Genomic DNA, 14,208 nt, shown 5'->3' on the forward strand with positions numbered 1-14,208 from the left:
CCCAGGCGTTAGCTGCCTTCTGGGAAAAGTTGAAAACACTGCTTATTCCAGAGGGCTATGGAGATTCTCAGTCATCCAGGTCAGGGTTGTCCCAAAGGTGCTTCTTCAAAAGGCAACTGGACTTTGTTTTTCCTTGAAGACGTTTCGCTTCTCGTCCAAGAAGCTTCTTCAGTTCTCATCCAAGAAGACTCTTCAGTCAGAACTGAAGATGCTTCTTGGATGAGAAGCGAAATGTCTTCAAGGAAGAACAAAGTCCAGTTGCCTTCTCAAGAACTGAAGAAGCTTCTTGGATGAGAAGTAAAACCTCTTCAAGGAAAAAGAAAAATCAAGTTGCCTTCTGAAGAACTGAAGAAGCTTCTTGGATGAGAAGCAAAACCTCTTCAAGGAAAAAGAAAAATCAAGTTGCCTTCTGAAGAACTGAAGAAGCTTCTTGGATGAGAAGCAAAATATCTTCAAGGAAGAACAAAGACCAGTTGCCTTCTCAAGAACTGAAGAAGCTTCTTGGATGAGAAGTAAAACCTCTTCAAGGAAAAAGAAAAATCAAGTTGCCTTCTGAAGAATTGAAGAAGCTTCTTGGATGAGAAGCAAAACCTCTTCAAGGAAAAAGAAAAGTCCAGTTGCCTTCTGAAGAACTGAAGAAGCTTCTTGGATGAGAAGCAAAACCTCTTCAAGGAAAAAGAAAAATCAAGTTGCCTTCTGAAGAACTGAAGAAGCTTCTTGGATGAGAAGCAAAACCTCTTCATGGAAAAACAAAATTCAGTTGCCTTTTGAAAAAGCATCTTTGGGTTTTCCAGAGGCCACATAATGTTTTAGAACTTTAATATATTTCCTTACCCTTTCGAGGCATAGTCGTGTTTTTGTGTAGTTGTGAGCCACTGAGAGTCTTCTCACAAATCTGGCAGGAGAGCTGCCTGATTAATAAATAAAATGATCATTGGGAGGGAGAGTTTAATGGTCCCAGAAGACACTTCCAGCCTGCTTTGAGACTTTGGAAAAAATGCAAAGAAGAGCAACTAATTTGATGAGGTGACTGGGGGCTAAAACATGGGAAGAACGGTTGCAGGAATGGGGTATGTCTATGATGAAAAGAAGGATTAGGGGAGACATGATAGCAGCCTTCCAATACCTCAGGGGCTGCCCCAAAGAAGAGGGAGTCAAGCTACTCTTCAAAGCACCTGAGGGCAGGACAAGAAGCAATGGGTGGAAACTAATCAAGGAGAGAAGCAACCTGGAATTAAGGAGAAACTTCCCAATAGCGAGGACAATTAACCAGTGGAACAGTTTGCCTCCAGAAATTGTGGCTGCTGCTTTATCACCTTTATCAGGTTTTAAAGAAAGGAGTGGACAGCCTCCTGTCTGAAATGGGATAGGGTTTCCTGCTTGAGCAGGGGGTTGGACTAGAAGACCTCCAAGGTCCCTTTCCAGCTCTGTTCTGATTGATTGCTTGATTGAAAATGTAACGTTGCAAAGTATATTGGAACGAACCAGTGGTGGGATTCAAATAATTTACCAACCGGTTCTCTGCCCTAATGACCAGCTGGGTAGGCGGGGCTCGATGGTCATGTGATCATATGGGCGTGGCCAAGTCAATGTCACTCAGGTTGATGGGCACTTCGCCTTTGTTGTTACAATAGTAATAAGGGTTAACCGGAAAGGCAGTTTCTGTAAGCAGGGCAATAAAGATGAGGCTAGAAACAACACCAGAATGTTTCCTTCCTTACAGGATCAGCCCTGTAAAGTGGGAAAAAACAAAAGGAGATTTCTTCTAACAATCGGTTCTCCCAACTCAGTGTTTCTCAACCTTGTCAACTTGAAGATGTCTGGACTTCAACTCCCAGAATTCCCCAGCCAGCGAATGCTGGCTGGGGAATTCTGGGAGTTGAAGTCCAGACATCTTCAAGTTGACAAGGTTGAGAAACACTGTCCCAACTGCTTAGAAACTTACCAACCAGTTCTCCCGAATAGGTGCGAACCGCCTGAATCCCACCACTGGAACAAACACTTTTTAAGTCTTTCATAATCCGTCTCCTGTTGGGAGATCCTGGAAAGAAGGTGTACTAATTGTAAAATACACATATGTATATATTAATTTCTCTTTTGCAGTGCTCAGCCGAGGAGCAGCCAAATGAGCAAGAAAAAAACCGCCGGGAATCAGGTACGAATCCCTCAATCATTGGAAGTACGCGGGTTCCTGTGTCATGAATGGGTGCCAGCTGCCTTCCCTCTTGTTTGGCATGACTTAAGGAGAATGCTTCCATTGATGTCCATTGTGGATGTTGGGTGATGTGAACCGTGTCATCTACGTAGATAAATCCAGTTTCAATACTTTGGCCATGCATCGGCTCCCATTTTCTCCCCCTATTTCAACCCTCAGATGGATAGATAAGATTTGGAAGCGGAAAGTTTGTTAGCAGTGTTGAGAAGACGGAAGAAATAGGGATGGCCTTCTTATTTTCTCCCAGCCCATCACAGTCAAAAATATCCACTTCGTAATCTTGGGAGGAAAAGGTGGCTCAGGGGCTAAGATGCTGAGCTTGTTGATCAAAAAGGTCGGCAGTTCAGCAGTTCGAATCCCTAGCACCACATAACAGAGTGAGCTCCCATGACTTGTCCCAGCTTCTCTCAACCTAGCAGTTCAAAAGCAGGTCAAAAATGCAAGTAGAAAAATAGGAACCACCTTTGGTAGGAAGGGAACAGCGTTCTGTGCGCCTTTGGCATTGAGTCATGCCGGCCACATGACCACGGAGAAGTCTTCGGACAGCGCTGGCTCTTCGGCTTTGAAACAGAGATGAGCACCGCTCCCTAGAGTCGGGAACAACTAGCACATACGTGCGAGGGGAATCTTTACCTTTTAATCCTGGGAAGAGAAATAATTGAGGAATTGAATGAAATTAGCAGAGTTGGGGTGTAAGGTACAAGAAGAAAAGTGGCTTTAGGGTCATTTTTTCACGCTTACGACCTTTTCCAGCATCCCCACGATCACGAGGTTTACCTTCGGATGATTGACAGCCCACTCATACTTTGACGGTTGCCATGGGATCATCTTTTGCAACTTTCTGACGAGCAGAGTCAATGGGGGAAATTCCGATTCGCTGAGCGACTGGATTAGTACCCTGTTTCCCTGAAAATTACACCTTCCTGGATAAAAAGCCCAGTCGGGCTCTTGAGCACATGCCCTAAAATAAGCCCTCCCCGAAAATATTGCAACACAGCAGCACGCTTGCTGCCTCCTGCACCTCAAAAATAATAAGACCTCCCTGAAAATAACTCTGCTATTGTATTGTGTTGTGGCGTCCGCATTCGGCGGAATCAAATTGGGAAAGCTTTATGTATATGTGTGCGAATATACATCTATGCATCTGTGTCTCTCTCTCTCTCTACGTATATATATATATATATATTTATATATGCATACATACTTATGGTGCGCACAGCTTCTTCCTTTCAATTGCTTTCTTTTTGTTTTTTGAGTAATATTTTTTCCTTTCTTTGCTCCTGTTGTCTCTGCTGGTGCTGCTCTGTTTTTACAGGATGAGATCCTGGTGAGTAAGAGGGAGGTGGGGAGAGAAATAAAATAGCCACTCATTGTTTGTGGCGTGTATGAAAAAAAATATACTAATTTTAGAACCTCAGGGAGGTGTGTAGACAAAGCAAGGAGGAGGTAGAAGTCAAATCTGACCCAGTTTTCTTGGGAAAGAGAAATAAGGAAGCGAAAATATTCGAATTGGACAAGGGCTTATCCATTCTCAGGATGCAGTGGCTCAGTGGCTAAGACGCTGAGCCTGTCGATCAGAAGAGGTCGGCAGTTTGGCGGCTCAAATCCCTAGCACCGCGTAACGGAGTGAGCTCCCGTGACTTGTCCCAGCTTTGGTGGGAAGGGAACAGCGTTCCGTGCGCCTTCGGCATTGAGTCATGCCAGCCACATGACCACGGAGACGTCTTCGGACTGCGCTGGCTCTTCAGCTTTGAAAGGGAAATGAGCACCACCCCCTAGAGTCGAGAACGAGTAGCACAGATGTGTGAGGGGAACCTTTACCTTTACTTTATCCATTTTGGACACTGCAGGCGGATCAGTAAAATTGCAAAATTAGAGTTTAAAAATCCCACCTTTCCAACATCTTATGTTGCAAAGTCACCCACCCAGATTAGTCGGCGCTTTGGGGATGTGGTTACTACAGCTCCCATCATCTTCCATGCGGAAGATGCTCCTTTAAGGAGCAGGGAATACAGACTAGTGTTTTTAAACATATCTGAAACTCAACAAGCAGATTCCAAGGTGGGGAGAAGCATGAAATGCCCAACAGATGGGGGGCGGGGGAAGACAATGGGCATCACTTGACCAGAACTTAGGACGATAGACATGGAAAGCAAAGGAACACACTTCCAAAACAATGTCATTTGTGTGCTAGCACCCAACATGGTTGTGTCCCGATGTCACTGTGCAAAGGATAGGATAGAATAGGAATAGGAATAGGAATAGGAATAGGAATAGGAATAGGAATAGGAATAGGAATAGGAATAGGAATAGGAATAGGAATAGGAATAGGAATAGGAATAGGAATAGAATATAATTCTTTATTGGCCAAGTGTGATTGGACACAAGGAATTTGTCTTTGGTGCAGAAGCTCTCAGTATACATAAAAAGAAAAAAATACATTCATCAAGATTCATAAGATACAACACTTAGTGATAGTCATAGGAATGGAGTAGAGTGGAGTGGAGTGGAGTGGAGTGGTGTAGAGTAGAGTAGAGTAGAGTAGAGTAGAGTAGAGTAGAAGAGTAGAGTAGAGTAGAGTAGAGTAGAAAGCAGAATAGAATACAATAGAATACATTAGAATAAGAATAAGAATAGGAATAGGAAATAGAATAGAAAATAGTATAGAATTTGGAATAGAATAGAATAAGGGATAGAACAGAACAGAACAGAATAGAATAAGGGATAGAACAGAACAGAATAGAAAAGGGATAGAACAGAACAGAATAGAATAAGGGATAGAACAGAACAGAATAGAATAAGGGATAGAACAGAACAGAATAGAATAACAGATAGAATAGAATAGAATGGAATGGAATAGAATAGAATTATTTATTGGCCAAGTGTGATTGGATACACAAGGAATTTGTCTTTGGTGCAGAAGCTCTCAGTTGTACGTAAAGAAAAATAAAATAGAATACATTCATCAAGAATCATAAGATACAACACTTAGTGATAGTCGTAGGTTACTACTAAACAATCAATACATACTAGGAAACAAATAAAACAATATAAATGGTAAAGATAGAAGCAACATGGTTATAGTCATAAGTGGGGAGAGATAAGATACTAGGAAGGAAGAGAATAATAATAGTAATACAGTCTTAGTAGGCAATTTGACAGGATAGGAGCAGATGCAAAGATCTGTATGTCAATGGGACCTCCCTGCAGCGCCCCCTTCAGTAAATATGAACCTTTAGTAGCTTGAGATGGGGCCTCTTCAGTAGGGTTCCTCCAATGTGATGTTCTGGAGATGCAGTGGACAATTGTTACTCTCCTTCAGTGACCATGGTCCATAACCATCTTTTCTGGAGCTCCTAGCAGTTGAACCTTTTGAAGGCCAACATCTTGGGAATGTGGTGCCTTCTTGAGTTTGACCCTTTTCCAGGGGAGGTTGTGGAAAGAAGTCAACCCAACTGGTCATTCTTCAGAGAGGTGGAGAACCTGATTTTCAAAGGTCCCGATCTCAGTTTCATGGTGTTAACATTTCAAGGGCACCACTGTGAGGATGCTGGATAGGCTCACACAGCGCAAACACAACAGAGGGAAACTCTATTGGTTTCATTTCCCAATGCTGTTCCTGCTTAGTTGTCACATGCTTATTAATGCCTTCGTTTCTCCTCTCTTCCTTTCCCTGCTTAATCAATAATCCTAACTATGGCAATACGGCTGCATGCATTGCATAGTTTTGCAAAAGGATTCCCTTGTTAGACTTGGTGGGGAGGGGGAGAGGGTGGCAAAACGGCCCGGGTGTGGGGGGGGGGGGAAGAAATGTGATTTCCTTTAAAGCTTTTCCAGATTTCCATCTCCCCCCCACCTCAAGACTTTACATCACTAATCTCAAATCGTTGGCTTGAGTTGTGCTCCACGAAGCAGCTTCTCAACCAATTCTGCCGCTTGTTGTGTTTGATGTGGTGCACGTGTGTTTGTCGTTGTCTGGATCCTTGGCTGGCATTCATGACTCTGGTGTGTTTTGGTGACCCCAGGTGATCCGCAAGGGCTGGCTCACGATCAACAACATTGGCATCATGAAAGGCGGCGCCAAAGAATATTGGTTCGTCCTGACTGCCGAGAACCTCTCGTGGTACAAAGATGATGAGGTAAGGGCCTTGAGTTTATCTTCTCCCTTTCTCCGCCAAAGATGAAAAGACATTCTAAACCTGCTGAAATTAGTTCTTGGAATCCATAGTTATCCAGGGAGTCTATCAGATCACACGACCGGTTCTTGATTGATTATCTAATCCTTTAGAGCGGGGATCTCCAACCTTGGCAACTCTTAAGTTTGTGGACTTCAACTCCCACAATTCCTCAGTCATCACATTTCAAGATGGGTGAACAACTCCCACAATTCCTCAACCATCACTTTTCAAGATGGTTGAACTTCAAGTCCCACAATTCCTCAGTCGTCACATTTCAAGATGGGTGAACTTCAAGTCCCACAATTCCTCAGTCATCACATTTCAAGATGATTGAACTTCAGGTCCCACAATTCCTCAGTTGTCACATTTCAAGATGGGTGAACTTCCAACTCCCACAATTCCTCAGCCGTCACATTTCAAGATGGGTGAACTTCAACTCCCACAATTCCTCAGCTGTCACATTTCAAGATGGTTGAACTTCAATTCCCACAATTCCTCAGCCATCACATTTCAAGATGGGTGAACTTCAATTCCCACAAGTCGTCAACCATCACTTTTTAAGATGGTTGAACTTCAGTTCCCACAATTCCTCAGTCATATTTCAAGATGGGTGAACTTCCAACTCCCACAATTCCTCAGCTGTCACATTTCAAGATGGTTGAACTTCAGTTCCCAGAATTCTGAAAGTTGAAGCCCACAAGTGGTACATTTACCAAGGTTGGAAATCTATCCTTTAGAAGTGAGTTGCTTTCTAGTCTTTGGTCATCTCCAGGTGGCCCACAGAGATATATATATAAGAGTTTATAGTGCCCTACAAACTCTTAAGTCAAGCTAATTTCAAGCTGATTTTGCCATCAAACTGGCCCGGGAATCTCCTTAAACTTCTCTTTTTCCTCCTTATTTACTTATTGATGACTTGTTTCTGGGAGGGATGGCCTGCTGTTTGAGTCATGTTATGAATCACCAATGTTGGGATGGTGCCTGTGAGAAATGAGCTATCATTGGCAAGGCGGATCATATACCAGGGAGTGGAAAAGAGGTCACTAACACCAAGAATATTGGGCATGGCAGTTGGTAAGTGGCATCTCCTCTTGCTTAATGCCTGGGCAACTCGGAATCTGATCTAGCTCACTCTTGTGAATGTGTTCGGTGTTGAAGAATTGCGTGCCCGGCTGGCTTGAAAACTAGCAGAGGGTTTTTAAAAAAATAACTCACACAGTTATCTGAATCCTTCTTGTTCCATCTCTCTCCTTCTCCAGGAGATATTTGTTGAGGTGAACTTCAGGGTGGTGCAATGGTTAGAGCAGTGAATTAGGGAGACTCAAGTAGCTTAGCATAGCCTATTTAGCAATAGCACTTATATACCGCTTCATAGTGCTTTTACAGCCCTCTCTAAGCGGTTTGCAGAGTCGGCCTCTTATCCCCAACAATCTGGATCCTCATTTTACCCATCTCGGAAAGATGCAAGGCTGAGTCAACCTTCAGTCGGTCAAGATCGTTCTCTGCAGAGGGCAGAGAACGGCTTGTTAAATTGTTTGAATCCCACCACTGATATTGCCCCCAACCATCTGGGTCCTCATTTGACCCACCTCGGAAGGATGGAAGGCTGAGTCAACCTTGAGCCTGGTGGGATTCGATCTCCCAGGGGATCAGCAGAAGTAGCCTGCAGTACGACATTCTAACCATTGCGCTACAACAGTTCTTACGTATTTCATACAATACTTGATGGGGTGGGGTGGGGTGGGGCTGTGGAAAGACAATTTCAGGATCCCAAAAGATCTTAACAGACTTGAACAACGGACCTCATCCAGCAACGTGAAATTTAATGTGGGGAGAAGCAAGGTTTTTACACCTGGGCAGGAAAACCCAAAGGCATAAGCAAAAATCACCTAAAAATTAGGTGAAACCTGGCTCAAAAACAGTCACCTGTTGAGAGAGAGAGATTATACATAGATAAGATAAATAATAAATAGATTGTTCTTCTTAGTGGACCATCCCTTAAACCTGAGCCAGCCGTGGGCAACGGCAGCCGAAAAGGCTAACTGTATAAACAGAGGCATAGAATCAAAATCACATGAAGTGATAATGCTGCTTTATAAATCCATATTAAGGCTTCCACACCTGGAATGTTGCATCCAGTTTTAGTCACCACATCACAAAAACGATGTTTTGAGACTTGGGAAAAAGTGCAGAGAAGAGCAACGAAGATGGTTAAAAGCCAGAAGATTAAAACGTAGGGAGAACGGTTGCAGGATTTGAGAAGGGCCAGTCTAGAGAAAAGAAGGACTAAGTGGGGGGGGGAGCATTATAGCAGGATTCCAGTATTTGAGGGGCTGCCACAAAGAAGAGGAGGGGGTCAACTTATTCTCCAAAGCACCAGAAAGCAAAAACAATGAATGGAAACCGAGAAGCAAGCTGGAATTAAGGAGAAAACAGTGAGAACAATTAACCAGTGGAACAGCTTGCCACCAGAAATAGTAAATGCTCCAACACTGGAAGATTTTAAGAAGAGATTGGACAGCCACTTGTCCATTGGCTGTCCAGTCCACAGCTCCAATATTTGAGGGGCTGCTCCAGAGAGGAGGAAGGGGGTCAAGCTATTCTCCAAAGCACCCGAAGGCCAGACAAGGAATAATGGATGGAAACTGACCAAGGAGAGATTCAACCTGGAAATAAGGAGGAATTTCCTGACAGTGAGTACAATCAACCCGTGGAACAGAAGTTGTGGGAGCTTCATCATTGGAGGCTTTCAAGAAGAGACCGGACTGCCATCTGTTAGAAATGGTGTATGGTCTCCTGCTTGAGCAGGGGGTTGGACTGGATGACCTCCAAGGTCCCTTCCAGCTCTATTCCGATTGGATGATTGAGATGCTCCATAGATGTCTCCTTTTTCTTTTGCAGTTATGCTTTATGTGAAAAACATCTGTGCTGTTTTCTATGCCTTTGTCTAAAACAAAAACGCATGGACGATTTGTGATATTCAGGCTCACCGAGAATTCTGCTAGTTTTGGGGGAGGGAAAATATAATACTTCCTCTCCTTGGCAAACATCCTAGCTAACATATGGCTAATAAATCCAGTCGTGTCCCCCCATAAATCAGGGCGCACAGCAATTTCTTTCGCCTTGGCTGAAATTGAGGCCGTTGTAAAAAAAAACATTTTTTTCTTCACAGTTAAGTTTAAGTTTCATTTCCTGCCAGGAGAGCTTAAAAACCATCGTATAGAGCAGCTATGCCTGGCAGGCTCGCTGGGAGGATTTTTGGCAAACGGCAGCGTCGGCAATTTGAAGTCAACTCAAAGGATAGATTAGATCAGTGTTTCTCAACCTTGGTGACTTTAAGTCCTGTGGACTTCAACTCCCAGAATTCCCCAGCCAGCTATGCTGGCTGGGGGATTCTGGGAGTTGAAGTCCACAGGACTTAAAGTCACCAAGGTTGAGAAACACTGGATTAGATTAAAAGAGTTGGAAGGGACCTTGGAGGTCATCTAGTCCAACCCGCTGCCTAAGCAGGGGATCCTACACCGTTTCTGACAGGGGGCAGTCCAGGCTCTTCTTCAAAGCTTCCAGGGATGAAGCTCCCACAACTTCTGTTCCATGGGTTGATAGTTCTCATTGTCAGAAAATTCCTCCTTATTTCCAGGTTGAATCTCTCCTGGATCAGTTTCCATCCATTATTCCTTGTCTGGCCTTCAGGTGCTTTGGAGAATAGCTTGACCCCCTTATCTCTGGGGCAGCCCCTAAAATTACTAGAAGACTGCTATCCTGTCTCTCCTGGTCCTTCTCTTCCCTAGACTAGCCATGCCCAGTTCCCGCAACTGTTCATCGTAGGTTTGAGCCTCCAGTCCCCTCATCATCCTGGTTGCTCTTCTCTGCACTCTTTCTAGATTCTCAATATCCTTTACAGACTAACAGAGTTGGAAGGGATCTTGTAGGTCATCTAGTCCAACCCCTTGCTCAAGCAGGAGACCCCACACCGTTTCTGACAGATGGTAGTCCAGTCTCTTCTGAAAGCCTCCAGTGAGGAAGCTCCCACAACTTCTGTTCCTTTGGTTGATTGTACTCACTGTCAGAAAATTCCTCCTTATTTCCAGGTTGAATCTCTCCTTGGTCAGTTTCCATCCATTATTCCTTGTCTGGCCTTTGGGTGCTTTGGACGATAGCTTGACCCCCTCCTCTCTGGGGCAGCCCCTAAAATTACTGGAAGACTGCTATCATGTCTCCCCTGGTCCTTCTCTTCACTAGACTAGCAGGCCCAGTTCCTGCAACCGTTCATCGTAGGTTTGAGTCTCCAGTTCCCTAATCCTCTTTGATGCTCTTCTCTGCACTCTTTCTAGAGTCTCCACATCTTTTTTATAGTGTGGTGTCCAAAACTGGATGCCGTATTCCAGGTGTGGTCTTATTAAGGCTTTATAGAGTGGGATTAGTATCTCAAGGGATGCGGTGACTCAGTGGCAAAGACGCTGAGCTTCTCGATCAGAAAGGTCGGCAGGTCTGCGGTTCGAATCCCCAGCGCCGCGTAACGGAGTGAGCTCCCGTGACTTGTCCCAGCTTCTGCCAACCTAGCAGTTCAAAAGCACATCGAAAATGCAAGTAGAAAAATCGGAACCACCTTTGGTGGGAAGGGAACAGCGTTCCGTGCGCCTTTGGCGTTGAGTCATGCCGGCCACATGACCACGGAGACGTCTTCAGACAGCGCTGGCTCTTGGGCTTTGAAACGGAGGTGAGCACCGCCCTCTAGAGGTGGGAACGATTAGCACGCAGGTGTGAGGAGAACTGTTATCTTTACCTTATTAGTTCCCTCCCTTGATCTGGATTGAATCCCTCTGTTAATGCAGTTGTGTTGGCTTTCCTGGCTGCCACTGATGAAGAGTTTGTGCTAGAAAGGAAGGATTGGAAGATCTTTTGAGAATGGAGTAGTTGAGAGATCAAGTTAATAAATAAAGTATTAACAGGAGGGTGGTGACCCCTTCAAGATGTCTAATGGATAGGTGTCCTGATTACCCAAAAGTTTCCCAACCTTGGTGACTTTTAAGCGTGGGTGGACTTCAACTCCCAGAATTGATTCCCCAGCCAGCAGAAGTCTGGGAGTTGAAATCCATCCAAAGTCTCCAAGGTTGGGAAACACGGCAATGGTTGATAGATGCCATGGGTTTTTCCACTGAGTTGGTTTGGGGAAAAGGTTCCCATCAACCTCTGAGTTGCGTCGCGGTAATCTGGAGGCAAAATCGTCTGGAAGACCCCGGTGGGAAGAGGGCCGCGCCGAAGCCTTGGAGTCTGTTTGCACACAAGGGTTGGGTTTGGAGTTCAACCTCTCTGGCGTTCCAGCGGGTTTTCCGGTTTAAGATTTCCAGATGTTCCTCCTCTCGGAGGACTTTTGAAAGCCATCCAAAATCTTGGAAGGGGACTCAACGGCAAGAGACAATTCCTAGAATGAAATAACTCCCTGCCATATTACTCTTCAGTGTTCTCCACCCCAGCTTGACGAAAATTGCCCAGCTGTTCATGACGGCTAAAATGTCCTGGCCTTCCTCTTCCTCTTCTTTTTCCTCTTCCACCTTTTCTTTTCTTCCTCCTCTTCTTCTCTTTCTCCTCCTCTCCCTCCTCCTCCTCCTTTTCTTCTTTTCTCCTCCTCCTTGTTTGCTTTCTCCTCCCCCTCTTCCTTCTTCTCTTCCGACTGTTCTTTTTTCATCCTCCCCTCCTCCTTCTCTTCTTCTTCTTTTTCTCCTCTTCTCCTTTTCTTTCTCCTCCTCCTTTTCTTTCTGTTTCTCCTCTTTCTCTTCCACCTCTTCTTTTTCTCCCCCTCGCCTCCCCACCTTCTCTTCCTCCTCCTCCCTTTCTCTTCCTCTTTTCCTCCTCATCTTCTTCTCCTCTTCTTTCTCTTTCTCCTCCTCTTCTTCCTCCTCTTCTTTTTCTCTTCCTCCTCCCCTTCCTCCTTCTCCTCTTCCTCCTCTCCTCTTCTTCTCCTCCTCCCCCTATTCTTTCTTTCCTTTCTTTTCCCCCTCTTCTTTTTCTCCCCTCTTCCTTCTCCTCTCTCTATTCTTCTCCTTCCATTCCCCTACTTTCTCTTTCTTCTCTTCCTCCTCCTCCCTTTCCTTTCCTTTCCTCCTCTTCTCCTCCTCTTCTTTCTTTCTCCTCCTTCTCTTTGTCCTTTTTTCTCCCCTCCTCTCCCCCTCCCTTTCTTCTCTTCCTCTCCCTCTTCTTCTCTTCTTTCTCTTTCTCCTCCTTCTCTTCCTCCTCCTTTTTTTCCCCTCCCCCTCCCTTTCTTCTCTTCCTCCCCCTCTTCTTCTCTTCCTCCCCCTCTCCTCCTCTTTCTCCTCCTCCCCCTCCCCCTCTTCTTCTCTTTCTCCTCCTCCTCCTTTCCAGCCCAAAAGCAAACAGGCGTTTTAGATTTCAGATTGGCCTCCGCATCTGGATTCCAGAGGTGGCCTGAATCCCTCCCGCCCCACCCTCTCCTTGACTGCAGTTCCTCAAAGGTGCTTGGAATGACTTCAGTTGAGTCGCCTAAGCCGTTCTAACCACTTCCAGCTGTGGGGGGATTGGGAGAAAGAAGGGAAGGGGGGAATTGGGGCTCCCTTTAATCCTGGGGGCAAGGAAAGGCTGCCAGGGCGGGGAGGAAGGGGGGAGCCAGCTGTAGATGTCTTCAGCCTCCATTTGATGCCAAAAGAAAACTGCTACCTGCCAGCCGAAATAATAAATAGCAGCTCAGAGACCCATGGGCTGCTAATGCAGGAAAGACCCCCAAAATAAAGGGGCCTTTGTTTTCCACCGCAAGGAAAGGAAAGCGGTGTGTGTGCGTTTGCGTATTTCTCTTTCCTCCCCTCCTCTTCCACAGTTCCAGTAACCCCCCACCCCCCCACCCCACATATCCAGCCATCCACTCCTTCCATAAATCCCACTCCTTCAGCCCCGGCCTCCCCTCCGCAGCATAAAAGAAAAAAATTTTTTTTAAAGGTGAAACGCTCGGCTCCCCCTCCAGATAGATGGCTTTGCTTCTGTCCAAATTTTGGAAGCTTCGTGGCATTCTCAGCTTCATCTGCGTTTCGCGACGTTTTAGGCGGTCGCTGTCAGAGGCAGAAGTCAGACCGTGGGGCTTAACAACAAACCCCGACAATTTCACACTAGCGGTGGCTAAGCCATCTTTCACGCTTATCCAGATACAGATTGACAGAGTTGGAAGGGGCCTTGGAGGTCATCTAGTCCAACCCCCCGCCCAAGCAGGAGACCCTACACCATTTCTGACAGATGGCAGTCCATTCTCTTCTTGGAAGCTTCCAGGGATGAAGCTCCCACAACTTCTGTTCTGTGGGTTGATTGTTCTCACTGTCAGAAAGTTCCTCCTTATTTCCAGGTTGAATCTCCCCTTGTTCAGTTTCCATCCATTATTCTTCGTCTGGCCTTCAGGTGCCTTGGAGAATAGCTTGAGCCCCTTCTCTCTGTGGGAGCCCCTCAAATATTAGAAGACTGTTCTCCTGTTTCCCCTGGTCCTTCTCTTCACTAGACTGGCCATGCCCAGTTCCTGTAACCCTTCTTTATAAGTTTTAGTCTCCAGTCCCTTCATCATCCTGGTTGCTCTTCTCTGCACTCTTTCTAGAGTCTCAACCTCTCTTTTGTAGTGTGGTGACCAAAACTGGATGCAGGACTCTAGATGTGGCCTTACTAAGGCTTTATAGAGTGGGATTAGTACCTCCCTTGATTTTGATTGTACCCTATAGTTGTGTACTTTTCTGTTCATGCCATCAGATTAATTCGCAATGAATTAAAAGCCCTGAGGTGGTTCCTCTTTGGGTTCAAGAATTGACAGAATTGAGAATCAAT

At 45.4% G+C, this 14,208-nt stretch overlaps 1 protein-coding gene across 1 annotated transcript in view; it reads left to right on the forward strand.

Moving 5' to 3' along the window:
* The window catches only part of DNM1 (dynamin 1), a 107,293-nt gene that overhangs the window by 46,311 nt on the left and 46,774 nt on the right, over nt 1-14,208 (forward strand). The window contains exons 13-14 of the mRNA XM_032232889.1: nt 2,104-2,155; nt 6,241-6,354. Coding sequence (XP_032088780.1) covers nt 2,104-2,155; nt 6,241-6,354 — 166 coding nt within the window. The remainder of the gene's footprint in view (nt 1-2,103; nt 2,156-6,240; nt 6,355-14,208) is intronic.

This window comes from Thamnophis elegans, chromosome 16 (assembly GCF_009769535.1).
Source record: "Thamnophis elegans isolate rThaEle1 chromosome 16, rThaEle1.pri, whole genome shotgun sequence".
Classification (NCBI taxonomy): Eukaryota; Metazoa; Chordata; class Lepidosauria; order Squamata; family Colubridae; genus Thamnophis; species Thamnophis elegans.